The 23,678-nt window shown below is 45.2% G+C and overlaps 2 protein-coding genes across 7 annotated transcripts in view; both read right to left on the bottom strand.

Moving 5' to 3' along the window:
• The window catches only part of CCDC158 (coiled-coil domain containing 158), a 39,123-nt gene extending 31,362 nt beyond the window's left edge, over positions 1–7,761 (bottom strand). For 3 of the 4 annotated variants that reach the window (XM_053404334.1, XM_053404336.1, XM_053404337.1), the window contains exons 1-4: positions 7,470–7,761; positions 6,593–6,702; positions 5,136–5,463; positions 1,345–1,421 (exon numbers count right to left, since the gene is read on the bottom strand). In XM_053404334.1, the coding sequence (XP_053260309.1) occupies positions 1,345–1,421; positions 5,136–5,463; positions 6,593–6,702; positions 7,470–7,697 (743 nt within the window). In that variant the 5' untranslated portion in view covers positions 7,698–7,761. The remainder of the gene's footprint in view (positions 1–1,344; positions 1,422–5,135; positions 5,464–6,592; positions 6,703–7,469) is intronic. The other variant, XM_053404335.1, reaches the window with a different exon arrangement.
• A 1,583-nt stretch (positions 7,762–9,344) lies between these two features.
• Positions 9,345–19,175, bottom strand: LOC128421481 (uncharacterized). Of its 3 annotated transcripts, XR_008332325.1 has the most exons (5): positions 18,629–19,150; positions 14,109–14,160; positions 13,079–13,115; positions 11,375–11,496; positions 9,348–10,263 (listed from the first exon to the last, which is right to left on the bottom strand). XR_008332325.1 is itself a non-coding variant. In XM_053404367.1 (4 exons), the coding sequence occupies exons 1-4, from the start codon at positions 19,030–19,032 to the stop codon at positions 10,053–10,055; spliced, it is 789 nt and encodes a 262-aa protein (XP_053260342.1). In that variant the 5' UTR covers positions 19,033–19,175; the 3' UTR covers positions 9,349–10,052. The 3 variants fall into 3 exon arrangements, 1 of the variants encoding a protein (XP_053260342.1); XM_053404367.1 differs by lacking the exon at positions 13,079–13,115 and having other exon boundaries at positions 9,349–10,263; positions 18,629–19,175; XR_008332326.1 differs by lacking the exons at positions 13,079–13,115; positions 14,109–14,160 and having other exon boundaries at positions 9,345–10,263; positions 18,629–19,154.
• Positions 19,176–23,678: the final 4,503 nt, after the last annotated feature.

Here is a 23,678-nt window from a genome sequence, read left to right as displayed (position 1 = left end):
CTGGTATGTCCCACTGAGGACCTTACGGTCTTCAAACAAAAACATCTTGGAGGTCCCGGGCCACAGAGAGGTTAGGCTGGCCTCAACCAGAGCCAGGGCTTTTTCGGCTGTGGCTCCAATCTGGTGGAACGTTCTGTCACAGGAGACTAGGGCCCTGCAGGACTTCACATCTTTCTGCAGGGCCTGCAATACAGAGCTGTTCCACCAGGCCTTTGGCCAGGGCACAGCCTGACCCCCTCCTTTGGCAATCCTCACAGAACTCTAGCCCAATGGTTGCCATTGATCTGGTTTGAACTGATTTTATAATGAACTGATTTTAGAATGTTGTATCATTTTACTGTTGTTAGCCGCTCTGAGCCCGGCTTCGGCTAGGGAGGGCGGGATATAAATAAATTATTATTATTATTATTATTATTATTATTATTATTATTATTAGGATAGCAGCTCTGTGAGGGGTAAACTACAGTTCCCAAGATTCTGCACACAGCCCGGTCCATGGGAGGAAAGTCTTTCATTTATCCCCGATGGGAGTTCAGCCATCATGTTTTGCTAGACTAGCACTGGGCTAGTACAGAGAGGGTTCTTAAACTTCAAAGAGGACCCTCTGTGTGCCCACTTCCCTTGACTCCTCTGGGCAGGAATTATGTAGCAAAGGAGATAATATTTCATACTTCCTCCTGCCTCTGACTTACTCTCTTCCATCATGCTGCCAAGCTAAGCAAACATGCTTTGTTGAAGCTCCTGGTTTCAGCCAAGTTACTGAGACTACCAACTTTTATTTTACTGTAACTTGGAAGTCATTTTCTGCATACTATTTTGCTGTATTTTTCGCCTGCATTGAAATGTAAGTAAACCTTTTTTTGTTTTATCTTACTAATAACTTGTGGTTCCTTCTCTGCAACAGGGGTGAAGAGAGGAGGTCAGCAGGCCACAAATAAAAGGGATTAAAAGGTGAAATAGCCTAATTCCTAAGCTTTAGTAAGATGCAAAAACATAGAAGTGTTTGCTAAAAAGACTTCTCAGCCTGCTCAATTTCTGTATTTCCCAAGCCAACCTCGTCTCAGCTGACAACTGTTTCTAGATCAGGCCAGCTTCTCTAACTTAAGAGTGGATGTGCAGTGAGGTGGGAAAAGAAATGGGAACTCTCCCTGTCTATGAAACTGGATGGGCTTTTATTGGACTATTTACTGATTTATTAGATTTCTATCTCACCTTTCTTCTGAGAGTTCAAGGTGGCAGCATATTTTGACAAATGCAGTCATTTTCTGTTCTTTGTTCTAAATTTTAGTCTTATGAATTATTTTCTAAACAAATATAGAGGAAGAAGATAAGAGCACAGTGTACCTCTCTTGTTGCTGTTGAAGCAAAGCTTCAGTTTTGCACTGTGATTCTCTCCTCACCATGTCCACTTGCTCTTCCATCTGTTATTAATAAACAGTCATGATTCACAACCAAGTGAGCAATTAGCGTATCTCATAAAGGACCTTACAGCGGCCTATTTACAGAGCACAAGCATTAAAGGGGATAGTGAAGTTTGTTGATTCAGCACTCCTATGTTTAGACTGATAAGGATCACATGGTGGTTTATCATTAACAGACAATCAGTGCTGACTGTGTATTTTGAGTAACTCCAGCTGCATCTGTGGTGGGGTGGGAGGTGTATGGGGTGTCAGATGAGGGCTAGTGCCTCTGGTGGGGGACATATTGTGCTCCTTCTGGGGTAGTTTGTCCACCTTTGGTCCCCACCTGGCACTTAGCTTTCACCTGGGGCTCCTGGAAGCTGTCATCATGCAAAAGCAGCCACACCCCAGGGAATAGCTTTGATTGGCCGGCTAAACCAGGTGAGGGTAGCTGATGGGTCTCAAACCCTCAGCAAGATAGGGACTTTTCCTGCAGGCGATGACAGGCTCTGGCGGATTGAGCAGATGAGACCAATAGTAGGTACAACAGTGGAGAAGGTGGTTTCTGCACATGCTGTAGAGCAGGGGTCAGCAAACTTTTTCAGCAGGGGGCCGGTCCACTGTCCCTCAGACCTTGTGGGGGGCCGGACTATATTTTGGAAAAAACTAATGAATGGATTCCTATGCCCCACAAATAATCCAGAGATGCATTTTAAATAAAAGCACACATTCTATTCATGTAAAAACACGCTGATTCCTGGACTGTCCTGGATTCAGAAGGCGATTGGGCCGGATCCGGCCCCGGGCCTTAGTTTGCCTACCCATGCTGTAGAGCAGCGGTTCTCAACCTGTGGGTCCCCAGATGTTGTTGGACTACAACTCCCATCATCCCTGAGCTCTGGCCTTGCTAGGTAGGGGTGATGGGAGTTGTAGTACAACAACATCTGGGGGCCCACAGGTTGAGAAAGGCTGCTGTAGAGGGAAGTGAGGGCATATGAGGCTTGTCAGCCTCTACTGCCTGGCAGGATATCTTTGGAAGAAGAAAAGGCTAAGGAATAAACCCTACACAAATCCAGAGTCGAGTCCCTAAGACAGCTGGATGGCGTCTTGTATGCCTCTTTCCGCTAACTCCTGCAGTCAAGCTGGTGCCAAACGTATTGTTCTGCTTTCCTTTGAACCACATCAGCCAGGCCTTGTTGACTGGTCAGCCCAGGACCTCCATACACACTGCCCGGCTTGCACCCTGGGGAGTTCACATTGGTGCTGCGAACTTTACCCTCAGAGTCGCACTCCATTGTCTCTCGAGACAGAAGGATGCAAACAACAACCACATTTGCACAAGATAAGCTTGTGGTTATTGCTCCCATCGTTGCTAATTCCAAGGTACTTGCCAGAGCCTAGTAGCTGAAAGAAGAAAATGCCTCTACTTGGCTCTTTCTCCACCTGACAGAGGCTTCAACAACTGTCCTGTATGTGCTCCACAATTCACCACAGTGTCATCTTAATTGCCAGGCCCGTTACCAAGGGGAAGAGATTGCTGTGGTTCAGAGGCTTCAACACTCATCCTATGGAAGTATGAGATTGGCTGCAGCCTTTCACAGCTGTGTGCTTTCCAGATGTTTTGGTGAACAACTCCTGCCAGGCCCAGCCAGCATGGCCAATGGCCTGGGATGAACTGTGGTCCAAAGCATGTGGACGTTTTGGCCCAGAGATTAGGGAAGGCTGAAGTAAGCAGCATAACACCATGAGTATGAATGAGCCTAGTTGACTCCTCAGAGAGGCAATGGGTCTTCCAAGGTCTCAGGCTCTTTCCCAGCTCTGCTACCCAAGATTCTCCAAAGGGAGATGCTATTGATTGAAACTGGGACGTTTTGCATGCTGGGCTGGAAAAACCGACCTGATCCTGACCCCCTTTGGGTGAGACATTTTCCTGTAGTTTGAAACCGGACTGCTAAGGCATAGGTCCAGGGGTTTGCAGGTGTCATTGATCAGCTGACTGGCAGCACCTGCAATCCAGCTTTCAGCAAGGAGGCGTGACTATACCTGTCCTACACCTGATGTCACTTTGTCTTAAGAGACTGATGCTCTTTGGACTGGGGGGGGGGGGTCTGCAGCCATTTGCCATCCAGGCCAAAATGTATTCTCATACCCTTGTTGTTGTTGTTTAGTCGTTTAGTCGTGTCCGACTCTTCGTGACCCCATGGACCAGAGAACGCCAGGCACCTCTGTCCTCCACTGCCTCCCGCAGTTTGGTCTCATACCCTACTGAACCATTAATTAGAGTAATGAGAGTTTCCCATGGCCTTTGGATCCCAATAAACCATGATGAGGCATTCGGACTGGAAACTGGATCATTTTGGAGGCACTCCAACCAAAGCAAATGAAGTTGGCTGCAGACACGGAAAGGAGGAGCACCCTAGGAGGATGTACAAAACTCCAGCAGAAGAAAAGGAAGAGGTTCAAGGTCTCTGTTTACATCTTTTAAACTCCTTATTGGTGCCATCTGCATTATTTGTTGTAAGCTGCTATTTTTCTTGGGTCTCTGACAAAGAAATACATGGTTAAAAACACCCCTGTTCCACCATGCCATAGTCCTGGTCCACATTGGGCTCACTGTGGCTATTTAATATAAAATAAATAAATGCACAAGGTCAAACTAACGATGCATTTAACTTAATTGGAGTTTGGTGGAGTCTCTCTGAGGAAAAAGCGGTTCTGCATAAATAAGAGAATAATAATACTTGCGGTTATTAACAATAATTTATTCATGTTAGGGCTTTAAAGGTAAAGGTACCCCTGCCCGTACGGGCCAGTCTTGCCAGACTCTAGGGTTGTGCGCCCATCTCACTCTATAGGCCAGGGGCCAGCGCTGTCCGGAGACACTTCCGGGTCACGTGGCCAGCGTGACATCGCTGCTCTGGCGAGCCAGAGCCGCACACGGAAACGCCGTTTACCTTCCCGCTAGTAAGCGGTACCTACTTATCTACTTGCACTTTGATGTGCTTTCGAACTGCTAGGTTGGCAGGCGCTGGGACCGAACGGCGCGAGCGCACCCCGCCGCAGGGATTCGAACCGCCGACCTTTCGATCGGCAAGCCCTAGGCGCTGAGGCTTTTACCCACAGCGCCACCTGCGCTTTAACACCCATTAAAATCTTAGTTGATTGTTCTGCCTTCGTCAAATCCCAGCAAGAAAAAAAAATGACAGGAGGTAAGAATTCATTCTGGGCAGAGGTGGGTGAGATTTGGCAGGAGCTCAGTGCCCCTTCCCACCTGCCTTTGCTGCCCTTTGAATCTCCACCCCCAGCTCCAAACTCCAGCCTTAATAGGAGTGAGAGGTGACCCAAATTTTGACACATGGAATGGCCGTTTTCACACCAGGTCTGGCTCAGAGCCCAATCAGAGGTGCAGTCCAGTTATCTGCATTTAAGCCTCAGTGTTTTCAAAGGGACCAGAGCGTGCATGGCTGCGCACCTGAAATGTGGCCGATGACACTGGCCAACGAAAAGAGATGCCACTGTGGTTAGATCCAAAATTGTTACCTAATTCTATCCTGTGAAATAGGATAATCACGTGTAAAAATGACCACAGGATGCGAGCTGAGCTTGTGCTCCCGTTACCTGGTTACAATCCAGCTGTCAATATGACCTTGGTTATGCCACCAGATTCCCTCCTGTCTTGAGTACACAGTGATCTTATGCTTAAATTTCATTCAGAATGAGTTGAAGGGCACTTACTGGAGTAAGCCTCGCTTTGAGCAGGGATATCTCTGTATCTAGATCTCGCAGAACTTTACTGAAAGCCCTGGGAAGGTTGCAGACGTGAAGGTTGGCGATGCTCTCCTGATCAAAGATCTTCTTTCCTGAACTTTCTTCATAGGCCAGTAGGACATTGCGAAGTTCCTGGAGGATGTCTTCATGGCCCTGTACCATCTTTTTCAGATGTTCTGTTTGATTGTTGGCTTCCTTCAGCATCTCTTCCTGAAGGTGATTGGCTGTTTGCAGCTCATTGATTGTAGCCTTCAGCTTGCAATTGAGATCCTCTTGGGTTTGAGACTCTTTTCGCCTATTTATCAGAAAAGGAAGCATGCAATGCAAATTCAGGGGCTTCTGACAACATCCCACAACTGTGTTTTGTGGTTTCTTTTGCAGTCTCAAACAGGTGTACAGCTTCAGTCTTTTAGTGCTATTCTGGGTACACTTCTATGCTGACCTAGACTATTGTACAAAGGTAAAATTTACATAGGTCTCCCCACCCACTTTTGCTTTTGGCTCCACCCACCAATGGCATGTGGCCTTTGGCAGGTTGCCCAGAAAGAAATGTGGCTCTTGGGCTGTAAAAGCTTTCTGCCCCTGGTCCCCCCAAACCCGCAGCAATATGAAAAAGAAACCACTGTTAAACTTCTGATATGCCATCGTCACAAGACAACTGACCGTGTAGCAAATTGACTCTGGAACTTCCCACTACCTGGGGAAATGGGAGGTCTGCAAAACAATACCAGCTACCTGAGTTGCACAGGGCATGGGGCCATTCCCAAGATGTTTTCTTTGATCCCAGGTCATAATTTTAGAGCCTAGCTGGGAAGCTGCAATTGGAATATGCAAATGGTCTTAGAACTGTGGCCCCCTGACAGGAGTGAGCCAGCAGTAAATCACACTGAGCAAGCTGGAGTTAACCCCTTATAAGCAAAACTGGATCTGCCCAGGCATGGGAGGCCTAATGAGCACAGCAACTCAAGTTCTGCCCCCATGAAGTAGTTGCTGAGACTAAAGGTCCCTGCCTCCCCATAGACAGCTGTGTCTTCTCCTCTTCCGGGTCCTCCCTCCCCCAAGCAATTGGAGACTGTGCTTGCTTGTCTGTATTTGCTCCTCTCGCTTCATGCCTCTCCTGGTTCTGGGAGACCAAGGGGAGGGGAGCGTGTTGCTGCAGGAGGCGGAGACACCCATGTTTCTTCATAAGCCTGACCTATCGCTGCCACAGACTCTCCAAGCTCACTAAGCCCTGATACCTCTTCAGCATCTAACACCACCTCCTCCCAGTCTTCTCCCTCTGACCACTCATCACCATCCTACCACCACTCCCTGGGCTCTGAGCCTTCTTCAATTGGGGGCTCCCTAGCTGGTTTCTCACGCCATTCCTCTGTGTTGAACCAGTCCATGATACCCTCTCTAGTTTGTACCATGAGGGTGCTCACCTGAGATCAGTTATAGACTCTTTTTCCCTCGTTACCTCCCGAAGGTTTGTCTGCAACTCAATTATTGTCTGTCTTAAAGTTAATTTCTGTTGCTCATGCTGTTCTGTAGCCTGCAGGAAGCGAAATAAGATCATGAAACAGTATTAACAGTAGACAAAATGCAATTTGGGAAATGGAGCCAGGCAAATATTGGCGGCACTGCTCTAGGACAGATCTTCCGATTTGCAGAAGTCAGATAATTGTAATTAAGAGAAGGCTTGCTGCAGTTTTCCATGATGAATTATCTGGCTCTGGCTGTTTTGCTAATCTGATGAGCGCAAAAGGTATCATTTAGACATGGCAGACCATTTTCATTTAACAGAACCAGCCATAAAAGGGAGTCTGATCTATCCCTAGCCTTCAAAAAACACCCCCTCATTTTCACAAACATGCACTACACGAAGGCATGCAGTTGCAGATTAAAATCCAGGCTCTGAAAGCATATCTGCAGAATAAAAACTAAACTAGTTAAACTGGGCTCCTGAACTGGGATGAAGAGAGGCTTCCTTACCCTTAACAAACAGTTCCCAACATTTTGGTAGTGTAACCAATATCAATGTGTGCATTTATTTATTAAAATGTTTTTATTAAAACTTCCTAAAAGTTGATGAAATTTTGAAAAAAATTATAATCAATTATAAAACCCTTCCTGTATGATCCCAATCTGCTGCATTCAGATTTTCTTGGTGCAAAACTTAAGTTACCTTGGTCTACGGTTTTGATTCTCCCGCCACCACATTTAGTGCAGGGAAAACACTGCCGTGGTTGTGATATCCACCCGCCGCACTTAAATGACAATCAATACACTGAGAGCCTTTCTGCCAAGCTTGAAACTCACTTCATTTAGCTTCTTCTGCAGATCTCTGACTTGCTGAGAATATTCTTCCAAGATGGACTCAATGGACTCTTTCCCTTTCCCTGGACATTTCTTGGGCCTTTTACCAGTCTCCATGTCAATGTCCAATTCATATTTAGTGTATAAAATTTTGGGAGGGCTACTGCTGGTGGCAGCAGCAGCAGCAGCAGCAGGGGCTGTACTACAGGTAGAACTTGTGGAGCCCTCCATCAGTATGCCGAGCCTGGAAGATGGTGCATTTGGGTTACTCTTATATGCAGAAGTGCCTATGGAAAACAACAAAGATGTTCAGGGCAGCTGAAGAAAGTGAAACAGTAGCAATAGTGGTTCAAGTGCAGTAAACAGTGACTGGCTGCTTGCCTATTCCACAACCATTCACATCCATGAAGAAAAAAATTGAGAGCAAACAATAGGTTAGCTATTAGAGCAGGGTGTGGTGTGTTGGAAGCTCCTCTGGTTGAGCATTTTATATCACAGAATCATTCTGATAGGGATTTGCTGTTCACAGTACTGTGGGTGAATCAGAAAACTATCAACAAAAGACAAGATCATGAAAAACGGCTACGACAGAAAGAATCTCAGTTCATTTTTATGTTTAAGACCATTCACCCTGAAGGACTCAATTCTGAACTGGATTTAAATTGTTTTATTTGATGTTTTCTTATTGTTGTTATATTGCTTTGTACCTTTAAATTGAATTACTGCAATTCATTCTCCCTGTAATGAGCGCCACCGGGGAATGGTTACTGATGCTTCAGGTATCATGCAACTGGTAGAAGTGGTTACATATCCACTGCTCCTTGTGCATTTTACTAATCTATGGGGTATGTACCTGTGCTCTTCTTATTGTAGTTGTAGCATATGGATTGTAATGTGTGAAGTTTATATAGTTTTCATGTACACAGGTCATTGTTTCATATTTGAATTCATTTGTAGTTGTGCTGAAGAAGATTCCAGCGAAACACTCAGATTATCCGGGATCACTGTCCGTTTTTATTCACCTACTACATCGGCACCATGAACGCCTAAAAAAAGTTTTACCGCTTAGCCCACAGGATAGCATCTATTACTTTGTTTCAACCATAGACTTATTATACTTCTACGGACCTTCAAAGATTGATAGACGTGTGTTCAATTGATTTCAAATACAGTGGTACCTCGGGTTAAGTACTTAATTCGTTCCGGAGGTCTGTTCTTAACCTGAAACTGTTCTTAACCTGAAGCACCACTTTAGCTAATGGGGCCTCCTGCTGCTGCTGCGCCACCGGAGCACGATTTCTGTTCTCATCCTGAAGCAAAGTTCTTAACCTGAAGCACTATTTCTGGGTTAGCAGAGTCTGCAACCTGAAGCATATGTAACTGAGGTACCACTGTATATTAACAGTATTTACAAGTGTACACGTTTTGTTTTTGTTACTAAATCCTGTATATTATGCAATAAGAATTACAGTGCTATCTAGTATACTGATCTGCGTGTTGCTTGTATCGTTTGTTGTATTAGAGCAGGGGTCGGCAGCCTAAGACCCATAGGCCACAAGCGGCCCACGGGGGTCATTTAACTGGCTCATGAGCTGCTCCTGAACCAAGCTACCTGCTTGGCGAGTCCCCGTGCGCTGCGCTAAACCACCGCAGCGTGGTACGTGGACTTGCTTCCGCGGCACCGAAAATTGCATCTGTGCAGACGCAGACGCCAAAAATCGCGAGTGCGATCCAGCCCACGGAGGGATCTTCTCTGGAGCGAACTGGCCCTGGCGAGGTAAACTTTGCCAACCCCTGTATTAGAGTCAAGTACACAGAGTAGAAGATGGTAGGAGCCCCAAGGATGCACCTTACGGGGAGCTAGCTTCAGCCACCAGGCTCGTTGGCAGAGCAATTCTGTGCTACAAAGATGTGTGCAAACATGACATGAAGGCTGGCAGACATCAAGCCTGCCATGTGGGGAACCCTTGCAAATGACCGCAGTGCCTGGAGACAGGCAGTCAGGTTAGTGACCAGAGGAGGAATGACCGCTGTGAGGACCGCAGAGAGAGATGAAACACCACGGTGCATCTGCAGCAGCACAACTGGATGCCTTCATCTGCCCCAGCTGCAACAAAACATGTCCCTCCTGTATTGGTCTCTACAGCCACAGCAGGCGCTGTAACTCTCCAACAGTTTGACTTCACCCTCCTGTGGCACACTCTTCCAGTAACTCTCAAGGCAGGCAGTGTCAGGAGTTCAGCCTACACTCGAGTAGGACCCTGGCAGAGACACATGCCCGACTGGCATGTTCCCTCCCTATTGGTCAATCGTTCGGGAGCTTCATAAGCTTTCTTCAGCCCAAACATCACAGCGCCTGATGCCAACCGACACCGGCACACTTAGGGTTCCGCAGAATTTGCGCACCTTGTGTGACAGACCTCAGTGACTCAGCATTTTGGCTAATCTACTTTATTTACATATAAACACACACGGAGCACTGCAACATGGCTCCCTCTCTCTCTAGCATCAGACAGCAAAGAGAAAAAGAACAAAGGACAATAGTCCCACTTCATGGAACACAGTAACACAAACATCCTGTTTCCATCACTTCCCACTCTGTAGAGTCAAAACATATACCGTCATGTGAAAGACAACAATCCTATGACTGCAATCATGGAGCAGGAATCCTAACAGGCAGATGCCAACAGCAAGAGACAATAACCTTGTGGAAGTTGTAGTGTTTGTCTGAACTGCAGCAAGATATGGGCTGCGTTCTGGGAACTGTAGTTTGTTAAGGGTGCTGAAAACTGTATCTCTGTGAAAGAGAAACCATATGATGAATTAATCCTAGGAATAAGAAGGAATATATGATTAAGGACTTTTATACATACAGCACTGAAGGAGCAATTGGTTTAGGGCAGTGCTTTTGCTCATTATGGCACGAAGGCATGACAACCCAAAAAAACTACAACTCCTATCTGTGAGCGTAGAAGTTGCACTGGAACTAGTAGACTTCAAAGCTCATAGGCCAAACAATTTTTGAACACAAACTTGCAGGAAAGATTCTAAAATTGTGGTGTGTAGAGCATACACAAGCTTCAGGAAAAGAACTATTCAAACAGTTAAAGAAAAGGATGTATTGGGCCCACAGATATTGGGCTTGATGAGGGTATCAACTGGATGACAGCTACAGATGTGACGGAAAACTCAGACTCTTAACTTTCCTGTTTTTCATATAAACCTTTCCTATTTTTCATTTGTATTGGGTTAACTATAACATTTTTTGTTGTTGCAATATATAATATTGTAGAATAATGTAGAATAAGTGTTGGGAGGATAGTTTTAAAGAGTGAATCGGGTATATGAAAATTTAAGCAGGATGCTTATCAGGGAAGTTTTTAACGTGTGATATTTTACTGTATTTTTGGTTTTTATGGAAGCCGCCCAGAGTGGCTGGGGAGGCCCAGCCAGATGGGCGGGGTATAAATAATAAATTATTATTATTATTATTATTATTATTATTATTATTATTATTATTACACTTGATTACCTTATTGAGTCAGGTATCTAATTTATTGGAATGGTATAAAAATCCCAACCTTTTGAGCATAGATCTAGATCAGTTTGAGGGTATTTATTGTCTGAATGAAGAACTGGTTCGAGTAAGTAACATATCTGAAGTGAGTTTTGCTCCATTTTTTTTAATATATAGGGGGAAAAAATTAAGTCTCTTGCTAAACTGATCTAATCAACTCACTTTTTTGTAGAGTTTTAGCCAGGGCTGCCAGTTTGAAATTTAAGAGGCTTAACCTTTTCATCCATCTTTTGAACGCAAGTAGTAGCTCTGAAATCACCTTGTTGCCTCTATGGTCAACTGCAAGGCATTCTCCATTTTTACACTTTATGTACATGCAGGTTGCACATACCTGAATTTGTCAAGAGGTTTGAAGGAGAGGAACACCCTTGACGTGTGAGGGATTCCACTGAGAATTTGGTTGCTTCTTCCTGCAGTTTCAAGGTCTCTTGGGTTTGCCTTTGCAGCGCTTCCCTGTGGAGTCAAAAGGCTGCATATGAGTAGAGACTATGCTGGATGGAAAGCAAAACACCGATGGACAACAAAAGAGGTTTAAAGATGCTCTCAAGGCAAATCTTAAAAAAAAAAAAGCAGTATAAGCACAGAAGATTGGAAACACTGGTGCTCCAGTGCTCCAGTTGGAGGACAGCCTTTACCAAAGGTGTCGTGGGTTTTGAAGATGCTCAAACTCAGGGCAAAAGGGAGAAACAAGCAAAGATGAAGGCATGTCTGGCAAACTCTCACCTTGATCAACTCCAGCCCGGAAACCTATGTCCCCACGTAGGTTTGGAAGGACGTGTGGATCCAGAATTGGCCTCCACAGTCACTTACGGACACACCGTTAAGACAGTGTTCATGTGAGACAATCTTACTTACAATCTACAAGTGATCGCCAAAGAAGAACTACACCACCTACAGGTGACTTGCACCTTACAGGAAAAGACACTGTGGAAAGAACTTTCTGAGCCCTCTTCCTTCAACCAGAGCCTGCTAAGCAAGGCGGTGGACAAGGCCCACTCCAGACAGGTATAGATGGTTGGGGGGGCAGTTCTGGGGTTTCCTGGCTTTATGTGATTTTGAGTTTACGCATTGACTCCAAAACAGAGCCCTTCCATAAAATGTGAGTTAAAAGGTAAAGGGACCCCTGACCATTAGGTCCAGTTACGGATGACTCTGGGGTTGCGGCGCTCATCTCGCTTTATTGGCCGAGGGAGCCGGCGTACAGCTTCCGGGTCACGTGGCCAGCATGACTAAGCCGCTTCTGGCGAACCAGAGCAGCGCACGGAAACGCCATTTACCTTCCCGCCGGAGCGGTACCTATTTATCTACTTGCACTTTGACGTGCTTTCAAACTGCTAGGTTGGCAGGAGCTGGGACCGAGCAACGGGAGCTCAAAATGTGAGTTAAAAAGGTAAAGGTACCCCTGCCCGTACGGGCCAGTCTTGCCAGACTCTAGGGTTGTGCGCTCATCTCACTCTATAGGCCAGGAGCCAGCACTGTCCGCAGACACTTCCGGGTCACGTGGCCAGCGTGACAAGCTGCATCTGGCGAGCCAGCGCAGCACACGGAACGCCGTTTACCTTCCCGCTAGTAAGCGGTCCCTATTTATCTACTTGCACCCGGGGGTGCTTTCGAACTGCTAGGTTGGCAGGCGCTGGGACCGAACGACGGGAGCGCACCCCGCCGCGGGGATTCGAACCGCCGACCTTTCGATTGGCAAGTCCTAGGCACTGAGGCTTTAACCCACAGCGCCACCCGCGTCCCATTCAAAATGTGAGTTACTTGTATATTAATTCCATAATCTGGCCTAATATTTTCATTCAGATCACATTCCTAAATGTACAGTGACAGTTAAAAGCATTTGCACACTTCACACCTTAACACATGCACTGTCTGCTGGACCTTTCTGAGAAATGATAGTGTCGACTAACAGATAAATACTTTACTATTAAATTCTCCCGAGAATCTATTAATTATCAAGGACATTCCTGTGCTCAAATTGTCAACTGCAGATTATTGACACCTCTGTAACAGGGTAAAAGCAAGCAGGTACTACCTTAGTTCTTTAATATTCTTGCTCATTTTTGCAAAACCTGCAAACAACAACAATTATTTCATAAGAAATCAATTTGAGAAAGCCTCTGTGATAAAATATACAAATGAATGCAAGAGCATTACAAGTATACACGGGATACATTTATTCTGGAATCCATCCATGGTTCTTAAATGTTACATATTTTAACAAACTGTTTATGTATATTACCGTATTTTTCGCTCTATAAGACGCACCAGACCACAAGACGCACCTAGTTTTTGGAGGAGGAAAACAAGAAAAAAAAATATTCTGAATCTCAGAAGCCAGAACAGCAAGAGGGATCGCTGGGCAGTGAAAGCAGCAATCCCTCTTGCTGTTCTGGCTTCTGGGATAGCTGCGCAGCCTGCATTTGCTCCATAAGACGCACACACATTTCCCCTTACTTTTTAGGAGGGAAAAAGTGAGTCTTATAGAGCAAAAAATACGGTACATATTTTTGCTCTTTTCCATTTCAAAACAAACAAAAAGTTTAAGAAAAGCTCCTTTCACGAGAAAGCTTCTTTACTATAACTTTTTTTTAAAAAATGAACACCTTGCCTTGTACTATTGAACAGGTGAGCGACCTGGAAATCAGGGACCAACCACATTTTATGTGGTCTCCCAAGCCTCATGAAACTGACCTAACTTTCCACCCCATCATGATTCCTTCCTAGCTGTTCATTTTATCCTTATTGTTCCTTGCCTTTTCAGGCTTTCTATGTAGTGTCTGAATAGTTGGAAGGGAACAATATTTTAATGAATGAAAATAAGTGTATGGCTTTTAAATAAAAGTGTTTTTCCTGGTTGTGTCGATGGGGGAAAGAGGTATATTTATTTGAGACTATTCCCATTATACCCAGTGGTTACACTCACAACGTACATTTAAAGTGGATGGCTTTCCCCAAAGAATTCTGGAACTGCAGGGCAATTCAACTAAATACACACGCCCCTTTACTCAGCCAGTGCCAGATAACAGCAATAAAAATCTGATCTACCACCAAAATATTTATACCTCAAAAGGAGTTTGTCCTCTCCAAGAACCGCAAAAGGATTTCACGACAAACCTAAATAGATATAAACTTTATCAGCATTCAAAGGTCGCACATACTTTTAGAAGGCAGAACCTTTAGAAAAGCAAGATAAGAGATTTCACATTTTCAGGATACAGCTTCCAATTTCAAGTTTAAAAGATGTAGTATAAATTTGCTCAATTCTTTGCTTATGCAGATACGACACAAGAGGATGCAGACCGAAGCCAGATACATGTGACTGCTTTGCCTTTTTGCCTTTTGGTCAGATCACCAATCAGCGCATTATGCTCAATACGCTGGATGACAAATCAGCAAAGTGCAGCAACTTTGCTGGTTCACAGAGTCTCAAAGATGCACATGCAAGTCAGGAGGACTTTAGATGTTTCAACAAAGAGCTGCAAACAATGGTGATGTGGAATTTGCCAAAGGGGCTAGATGCAGAAGACAAGGAGAGTAGGACTAATTTTGTGCTAATGATGTGCTGGACTGGGAGCTGCCTAAAAGTTCTTGAAAATAATACAATTGCCTTATGTTTCATGGAGCCTGGATGTCCTGAAGGATCATAATATTTAATTAAAAATGAGGGATGTCAGAAAGCACTTGCATTGACGAAAATAAGATGCTAATATCTTGCCTTTGCACTGTCCAGAAAAACATATCAGGGGAACATTCTCAGGGGATCTTCCCACCACCATCCACCAGGGAAAAGGGAGGCTTTGCTGATTCTCTAAAAGGCACAATCCAGTTAACACACAGGAAAATATTTTGGCTATGTTGTAGACATTTAACCTTTTTATATAAATAAATTACATTTTTGTGCCTGTGCAACCACAAATGAATGGGAGGTCTTGCAAGAATAACTAAGCCTGGGTGAACTTCGATGCTCTGGAACAAAGTGAACACTTATTAGGGGTCATTGTCTAGAATAATCTAGCTACTGTATATTGATGGAAGGAAAAGATATAAATCCCCAAGTGTGTACAAGAGTCTTGTATTTAAACACTCACCTTGTTGCCATTGGCAACCCGGAATTCCATGCAGCTAAGTGTGTGGAATTCTCTCCAGGAGAGTTAGCAGGTTTCACCTTCATCATCCTGTTCAACTTCCCCACTGGGTATGGAGGAAGACAAAACAGGCTGGTGAAGAAGAAACTACGGACAGTTACAAAAGTATGGAGTTTATACTAACCTTAACTCAGATAAAGAAATCTAGACACTCAAGGGCAGGTGAAGAATTGGGAGGAAAGGTGTAGCAGTTTAACTTTTATTTCTTTACATAACACTGTATTCTTGAAAATCAATAAATATATGGGGGGAAAGCCTGTGTGTGCTGTCCTTCCTTTGGCAGTCTGCTGTGGTTTCAGCAGCATAAAAAAGGCAAGTATTTTTTATTTTGCAGGCTGCTACTGGGGAGGGGGGCTTATTTACAAGGCTGAAATACATATATTTATTTCTTTTTGAAATGGTTTTATTCCCCTTCCCCCACACTCAGTATCAAGCTTTGAGGGGTGACCTAAGAAAAGCTGACAACTGAGCTCAGTAACAGGCGAAGAGGAGCACTAGCAGTGTTTAAATATGTTTTTATAGTAACAAGGTCTCTCTAGGGCATGTCACATACAGTCTTCTTTCATTTATTAATATGGTAGTGTAGAGTACTATAAGATGTTTGGGATCTGCCTTTCTTGACTCTCTTTTAAAATGCAACATATAAGGCCAATGCATAGGAGAAAAGAAAGAAAGAATGAAGCTGGCTGAAAAGGTGAAAAAGGAAAAAACACCAAGAGGACCGCTCAGGATTTGGGAGGGGAGAAGGAATCATTTAAAACCAGGATGTCAGAATTTTCTGTATTTGTGACATATTCACCTTATTGGTGGTGCCACCCCTGGGGTGGTGAGACTGCCTGGTTGGTGCTGACCTGTAACAGAACCTTTGCACTTCCCCTGTTGTGAAATGTTCTCCCTGGTGAGGTGTGCCTGTCTCCCTCATTCATGACTTTCAGGATTTTTTTTAAGAAATCCTTTACCTAGGCATTAGATGGCTGAAAGACACTTCCTGGCAACCCTGAGCTCACTGGTTGAGATAATGTTTTAAAACACAATGTTTTATGAACACTTTAAAAAAAAATCATGTTATTATTGATGCCATTTGCTCTTTCAGGAGAAAGGTAAAGGGACCCCTGACCATTAGGTCCAGTCGTGGCCGACTCTGGGGTTGCGGCGCTCATCTTGCTTTATTGGCCAAGGGAGCCGGCGTACAGCTTCTGGTTCATGTGACCAGCATGACTAAGCCACTTCTGGCGAACCAGAGCAGCGCACGGAAACGCCGTTTACCTTCGCGTCGGAGCGGTTTACCTTCCCGCCGGAGCGGTACCTATTTATCTACTTGCACTTTGATGTGCTTTTGAACTGCTAGGTTGGCAGGAGCAGGGACCGAGCAACGGGAGCTCACCCCGTCGCAGGGATTCGAACCACCGACCTTCTGATTGGCAAGTCCTAGGCTCTGTGGTTTAACCCACAGCGCCACCCGCGTCCTGTTCAGGAGAAAAGGTGGGGTATAAATAAAATAAATTAATATAGGGAAGCAGCTGCCAAGGCGACTTGACAAGCTGACATAGGCAGGTTCCAGGCCTTTCGGACCCTTTGAGCAAAACAGCAGATTTAAGAACTCAACAATCAAGAAATCCATAATCCTGCATCCTAACCCACAATCCACTAGCAGTTACCCAGGGACCAGAGGACTGGGCTGTGCTGACAGAGTCTGCATGCTCTGGGTCCTGCGAGGAAGGGGTGAAATTGTCAACAGTCCATACCTGTTGTATTGTAATAACTCTCAGAGAAAACCCACCAGTGCCGGATCTAGGGCAGTGCGGGCAGTTCCCCTGCCAAGCCGAAGGGGCGCAAAACGGAGAAGAGTCATAACTGAGAAGATCCGTTTGGGGGCACCGGATTCTGGCCTCGCTCAGGGTACCATAGGATGAAAGATGACCAAAATCCGCCCCAGACTAGACATTCCTCAGAAACAGGAAAGCTAAGGGCAAAACCCCCCGAAAAAGGTATCCCTGTGTTTCAAGTCCCAACACTCTCCCCTGCTAAATATGAAAATGTGGGTCTGGATGCTCCAAAAGCCTTGTCCGACTGCTTGAACACCCTGCCAGGCCTGGGGCGGGCCAAAAATCGAGCGGATAGGTAACCCCCCCCAAAAAAAAACGTAGCTCTTAGATGGTGGCGGTCCCTTGACTACGCATTAGGCGGAGATGCTCTAATTCTTTAAAACTTTAGAACCGCAAGGTCAGTAAAGGTTATTTGGGGAGGGGCGGTAGAGTAGGGGGTGGCTGGCCCCTTGGCCTACACGGAAACGCCATCTTCTCCTAGGCCCAAGGCCTGTGTCCCACCTGCTACGGATTGTCCTCTTCCCACTCCTCACCTGAAAGAGGATCCAAGTAGGGGAAGGAAGTGGACACACCTGGGGCAGGTGAACTAGGAGCCCACAGCAGCCCCTGCTGGTGGGAGGTGGAACTGCAGAGGCCTCCCTTAGGCCCAGGCCTTCCCTGCGCCACCATATGTATTATATATGAAAATTTCATATATATATGAAAGACCTCAATGCGGGTTTGCCAAAAGGTAGAAAAGCAATAGAATTGGGTGTGGGGTAGACAGTCATGCTTTAAAAAAGAGATTGCTCTTTATTTATGTCATAACACACTGCTTGGTTGCCAAAAACCACCAAAGAAAACCACTCAAAGCAACAGAAGTAATTAGATCATAATATTGTGGTGATGATATGATAGGAGATCAGGTGCAACAGAAGGGGAGAAACAGCAACTCCATGGAATAAAAGACTGGGAAGTCGACAAAAAATCAGAGAAAAGACGAGATGGCGTTTCTGCCTGTATATGCTAAAAATGTTGAGACTTAATAAAATATAATTGTAAAACAAAAACCACACGCCTCAAAGCAGGTTTACAAAAAGGTAAAAAAACCAACCCAATAAAATCAAAACGGGGTGGCTTTAAAAAAGATTGTTTCATAATACACCACTTGATTGAAACGAACAAACCAAGCTTCAAAGCGGGTTTACAGAAAAGTAACAAAAATATTAAAATCAAGGGGGAAAAGCAGCCACACTGTAATGTTTGTGATAATGTGCAGGTGTCAGGTACATTAAGTGTTCAATCTGGAACTTTTAGGGTTGTCCCCCAAAATAATCTGCAACAGAAATTCAACCCAGACTCTGATACAGTATGCAATGAGGGTAGGACATCTATCTATCATCTATCTATCTATCTATCTATCTATCTATCTATCTATATCTCTGCACTGTGCTTCATGAGAAAGGAACCAAGGCCGTAAAAAGCCCCTGTGTGAGAATCCAAGAAGGGGGAGGGTATCAGGTGGAAAAATCCCACTGCAGTGCTAACAGGAGATATGTTTAAAAGTGCAGAGAGAGAAATAAATTTCCAAACAACAAAGTCCCATCCTGGGACTTGTTGCATTGCACCTACCTCTGAGAGCGACACCTGCGGGATTTGTGCCTTGCGGTCTTTTGCGAAGTGTGAAAACGTTTGTTAGGCCAGGAGTTGTGCTGAACTGCCTTGCGCGATGATGACCTTGCTCTGCACACACAAGGGGAGAAGGGACCACATTGCTTCTCTCTGAGGGCTGCCCTGCAGTTCATGCTTCCCTCCTTCTTTTGCACACGACACACGGGCCACAGTTGAATGCCGAACAGGACTCCTGAAGTGCAGAACCGTTGAGAGTCAGCCGCCCTCCCTCCGGCTGGCGGCGTATGGAATAACCTAGGCAACAAACTCCACCTCTGATAGTAGCTGCTGTGTGCATGTGTGGGAACCAATGAATGCCACTTCTGGTGTTTGGTTTCTCCAGAAGACGGCTTTTGTTCATGCATCTCGGTAATTGCTGTGGAAGGAAACTGAATACTGCCATGCTACAGGGCTTGCTGGTGCTTCTCTGCTGCGGGTCAGCATAAGCCCTTATGCACTTGGGGTTGGGGAATTTATAGAACCTCCTATCACAATACAGTGGTGCCTCATGTTAAGTACTTAATTCGTTCTGGAGGTCCGTTCTTAACCTGAAACTGTTCTTAACCTGAAGCACCACTTTAGCTAATGGGGCAGAGAAGAGGCAGAAAGGTGCTTTATTATCCCCAAGTTTGCTGCTTTTATGTCATGGCTCCCTTCCCTAGCTGTGGGGGGCTTGAAATGCAGCAGGAAACCTTTATGGCACATTTCTGGTGATTTGTGGTCCTGATGCTTTCAAGGCAGTCACATGCTTTCAACGCTGCACCTGCAAAGGTTTTGGGGTGGTCACACAGCTTCATTACCAATCAGAGAGCGAGAGAGAGAGCATGGTATAGTGGTTAGTGCATTGGATTTCAGCTGTGTAGCTCAGTTGGTTAAAGCATGGTGCTGATAACGACAAGGTTGCAGGTTCAATCCCTGTATGGGACAGCTGCATATTCCTGCATTGCAGGGGGTTGGACTATCAGGGGTCAGCAAACTTTTTCAGCAGGGGGCCAATCCACTGTCCCTCAGACCTTGTGGGGGGCCGGATTATATTTTGAAGAAAAAAATATGAACGAATGCCCCACAAATAATCCAGAGATGCATTTTAAATAAAAGGACACATTCTACTCAGGTAAAAACACGCTGATTCCTGAACCATTCATGGGCTGGATTTAGAAGGTGATTGGGCCGAATCTGGCCCCCGGGCCTTAGTTTACCTATCCATGATCCTCAGGGACCCTTCCAACTTTACAGTTCTTTGACTGAGACAAGGGTTTGAATCCCCACTCAGCAATGAAGCACCCTGGGAAGCTGGTTGGCCACTCTGAGAAGCGGAGTGCTGGACTGGTTAAGCTTTTGGCAGGCTCGTTCCAATCATACTCTATCCCCCACCTCCTTCTCACATTGAACAACATCTTCTCCATCCAATTCTTCATTTATCTTTCCCCTCTGTCTGCCATGATGAATAAAAATATAAGGTAATGAAAAAAGAGAATAGAAAAGCTCATTATCAAATTCCTGAATTAGGGAACTTTCCCCCCTCAGAGAGATTTTCAAGCTTTTCAAGAGTTCATCACCTTGTTTTTAGAGGAGGAAAACATGGGGGGGGGGAATTCTGAATCAAATGTTGTACTAAACTATTTAAAGCAGCAAAGCGGCTCCCATCTGTCCCTCCTCTGTGGCTCGCTTTAAAGCAGCAAAGCGGACAGGAGCCGCCCGCTTTGCTGCTTTAGAGGAGGAAAAAAGTATCTTATGGAGTGAAAAATACAGTACTTAATGTATAGGGGACATTTAGATTTCCATTGTTGCAAAACCAAGCACTTCAGCTCAAGTACTTGAGTGAAAAGAAGTGAAAAGTACTTGTAGCTATTTTGCTTCCAGAGTGGTTCCATACAATTCATCTGCACAGATTTTGGGTCTCCGTGACACAAAATGAGGTATAACACCTTAGGAAAGTAGTGAGAGGCTCATGAAAGAGGCCCTTGACTCATATTAAAAAGAGATGTTGCACGGTATTTTCAGTATTCAGAATGTGCATTTTGAAGAGTCCATCGTGCAATGTACTGAGACCCACAAGACAAACCACAGCGCTACTCTCCTTCAATTCACCCGGTGCAGTGTTGGAGCCAGGCCTGAGAGGTGAATTAAGAAAAATCCCAAACCCTCTTTTGAGAATTAGGAACATGCAGAAGTTTGTTGTGTTTGTCATTGGGTTAATGTAATTCTTTTAGAAATTCAAAATAGGGAACATTTGTTTTATGTTATATTTAGTGACTGCCAGTGTCATCATCTTGAGACATTGGTATTAGGCAAGGACCTCTCTTTTATCCTCCCTCTGCCCTCCCTCACCTCAACAAATATATTGAGAAAATAGACTACCTTCTTTGCACCACAGCTCATGTGTTTTAGCTGGATGTCTACTTTCCCATTAACAGATCTGATTCATTCAGAACTTGCTGCAAACCATTTGACTGAAAAGCAGATGACAGCTGTCTTCAGTACATATAAGCGGATATCAGGAACACACACCTTCAGTTCAACAAGCCAATAAAAGTTTGATGGAAATAATGTTTATTATAACCGATGCAATTCATACAAAAATTCATTAGTACTTAGTAGGCCCCTCCAGACATCATTTTTTATTGCGCACATTCATAATAATTTGTGCTTGCAATGCCAGTGTGGTGTAGTGGTTGCAGTGTCAGTCTAGGATCTGGGTTCAAATCCCCACTAGGCCATTGAGCTCACAGGGTGGCTTTGCAGCAGCTACTGCCTCTCAGCCCAACCTACCTCACAAGGCTGTTGTGGGAATTAATTGGGGAGGGGGGAAACCATGTACCACCTTCGGCTCCTTGGAGAAAAAGGTGGGATGGGACACAAATACAATAAATTAAATAAATAAAAAAATTGGGTGTACTTTCCAATATTGTTTCCACCTGCAAATGTTTTGGGGCGATCTTGCCGCTTCGTTTCCAATCAGTGCATATCCTGCAATGTCCTGCTAAAATCCTATCACCTTTTCTGCCACAAATGTTCTGGTTTATTTTTGTTCTGCTTTGGCTGTGCTGGGGAGGGACCAAAGCTCAGTGGCAGAAGGTCTGCCTTGCAAGCAGAAGGTCCCATTTTTGATCCCCGCCATCTCTAGGTAGGGGTTGGGAGAGACTCGTGCCTGAAATACTAGGGCGGCTGAACATTGTGCTCCTCAAATTCTTATTATATGAATTCAAGCATGATCTAAATTGGGTGCTTTCTTACCGAGTGTGTCTAAATTGAGGGCAAGCGCCTCTTATGTGCAACACGAGCCAGATTTGGATGTAGCCAAATCCTTGAACTTGCTGAGATATTTGTTCAATAAACATAGGCTCTTGGGAAGATGCATGTACAGGGTTCCTCCCATTTAAGTGTGTTCAATCTACACACAGCTCTGGAAACCTGGAAACCTATTATTATTATTCCTTCTCCACAAGCACTTACAACACTGATTGAGAAGAGTGCTCCATCAAGACTGCCCACCTCTTCCTTGTCCACGTTATGTTGTCAACCGCCCTGTGATCTCCTGATGAAAGGTGCTCTATAAATTTAATAAACAATGATAACAGATAGCACTGAGCTAGATGGGTCAGTGGTGTGATTCTGTATAAGGCAGCTTCTTACGCTCCTATTGCTCCTCTGGAGATCAATAATGTGGCATTGGGAAGCATCGCAGAACAACTAATAAAGCAGAACACACCCACTATTTTTGCACTATTCATGTGGCAAGAAAATGATGCAGAATATGCCTGCAATAAAACACCAGTCTGGAGTGGCCCTAGGTCCTATGTTACCCATGATAACTGCCACAGTCTTGCTCCCTGCTATAATATCAGGGTAATAACTTGAGAAGCCAACACTGCACTTTGACCGTACACCAGGAACCACCCCTGGAAAACTGGGCTTCTTCCACATGATCTTCTGCAGGGGTTTCTCTTGTTAGGAAGAAGCATCTGTACTGTGGGTCTCATCCCGCCACTGGGACCACATGGGAAGCCCATCTTAACAGAAACCTCATTCTTCATGAAATTACTATTTCACACCACAGCAACCAACCAACCCGTGACAGTGAATACTATTTCATTTGTCGTTTCTACATACGCCATCCTTAACATTAGGATTGGGGAACTGTCAACCCTCGAGACGTTGCTGGACTCCAACTCTTACCACTTGGTGCGAGGATGGTAAGAGGATGCTCGTTGGTGTAATGGTCCCTTGGCAGCGGCACTCTGCAATAGGCAGCAAAAAAAAAAAGAGGCGCCGAAATCTTGCCTCTCCTCCTGTCCCCATCTACCGCTGCTAACAGATGAGTGCTTCAGAAACAGGAGGGAGCTCTCTGGGTTTGCGATTCACAGCAACCACCCACATTGGGGGTAAAGGTACCCCTGACCATTAGGTCCAGTTGTGGACAACTCTGGGGTTGTGGCGCTCATCTCGCTTTATTGGCCGAGGGAGCCGGCGTACAGCTTCCGGGTCATGTGGCCAGCATGACTAAGCCGCTTCTGGCGAACCAGAGCAGCGCACGGAAACGCCGTTTACCTTCCCACCGGAGCGGTACCTATTTATCTACTTGCACTTTGACGTGCTTTCGAACTGATAGGTTGGCAGGAGCAGGGACCGAGCAACAGGAGCTCAGCCCGTCATGGGGATTCGAACCACCGACCTTCTGATAAGCAAGCCCTAGGCTCTGTGGTTTAACCCACAGCGCCACCCGCGTCCCTCACATTGGGGGTGCCTCCCCCCCAAAAAAATCATGGGAGGAGGGCTGCATCAGGTCCACAGGTTTACCACATTTGAAAGACTGAATCACGTGGGATATTCAGATCTTATGGGAAGCTGCCGTATCATTGTTCTACCTCCCTAGGTAATGCATGACTTGGAAGGAGAGAAATACTTAATACCTAAAAACCACCTATACTGTAATACTGTACCGGGTTATCAAAATTGTTCTTATTTGCTTGTTTCAAGGAAGTCAGCGTCTTCACAGTAAGACGGATTT

Source organism: Podarcis raffonei, chromosome 9 (genome assembly GCF_027172205.1).
Source record: "Podarcis raffonei isolate rPodRaf1 chromosome 9, rPodRaf1.pri, whole genome shotgun sequence".
In the NCBI taxonomy this organism is placed as follows: domain Eukaryota; kingdom Metazoa; phylum Chordata; class Lepidosauria; order Squamata; family Lacertidae; genus Podarcis; species Podarcis raffonei.
The sequence above is the reverse complement of the archived record's forward strand: the minus strand, read 5'-3'. Positions and strand labels throughout refer to the sequence as shown.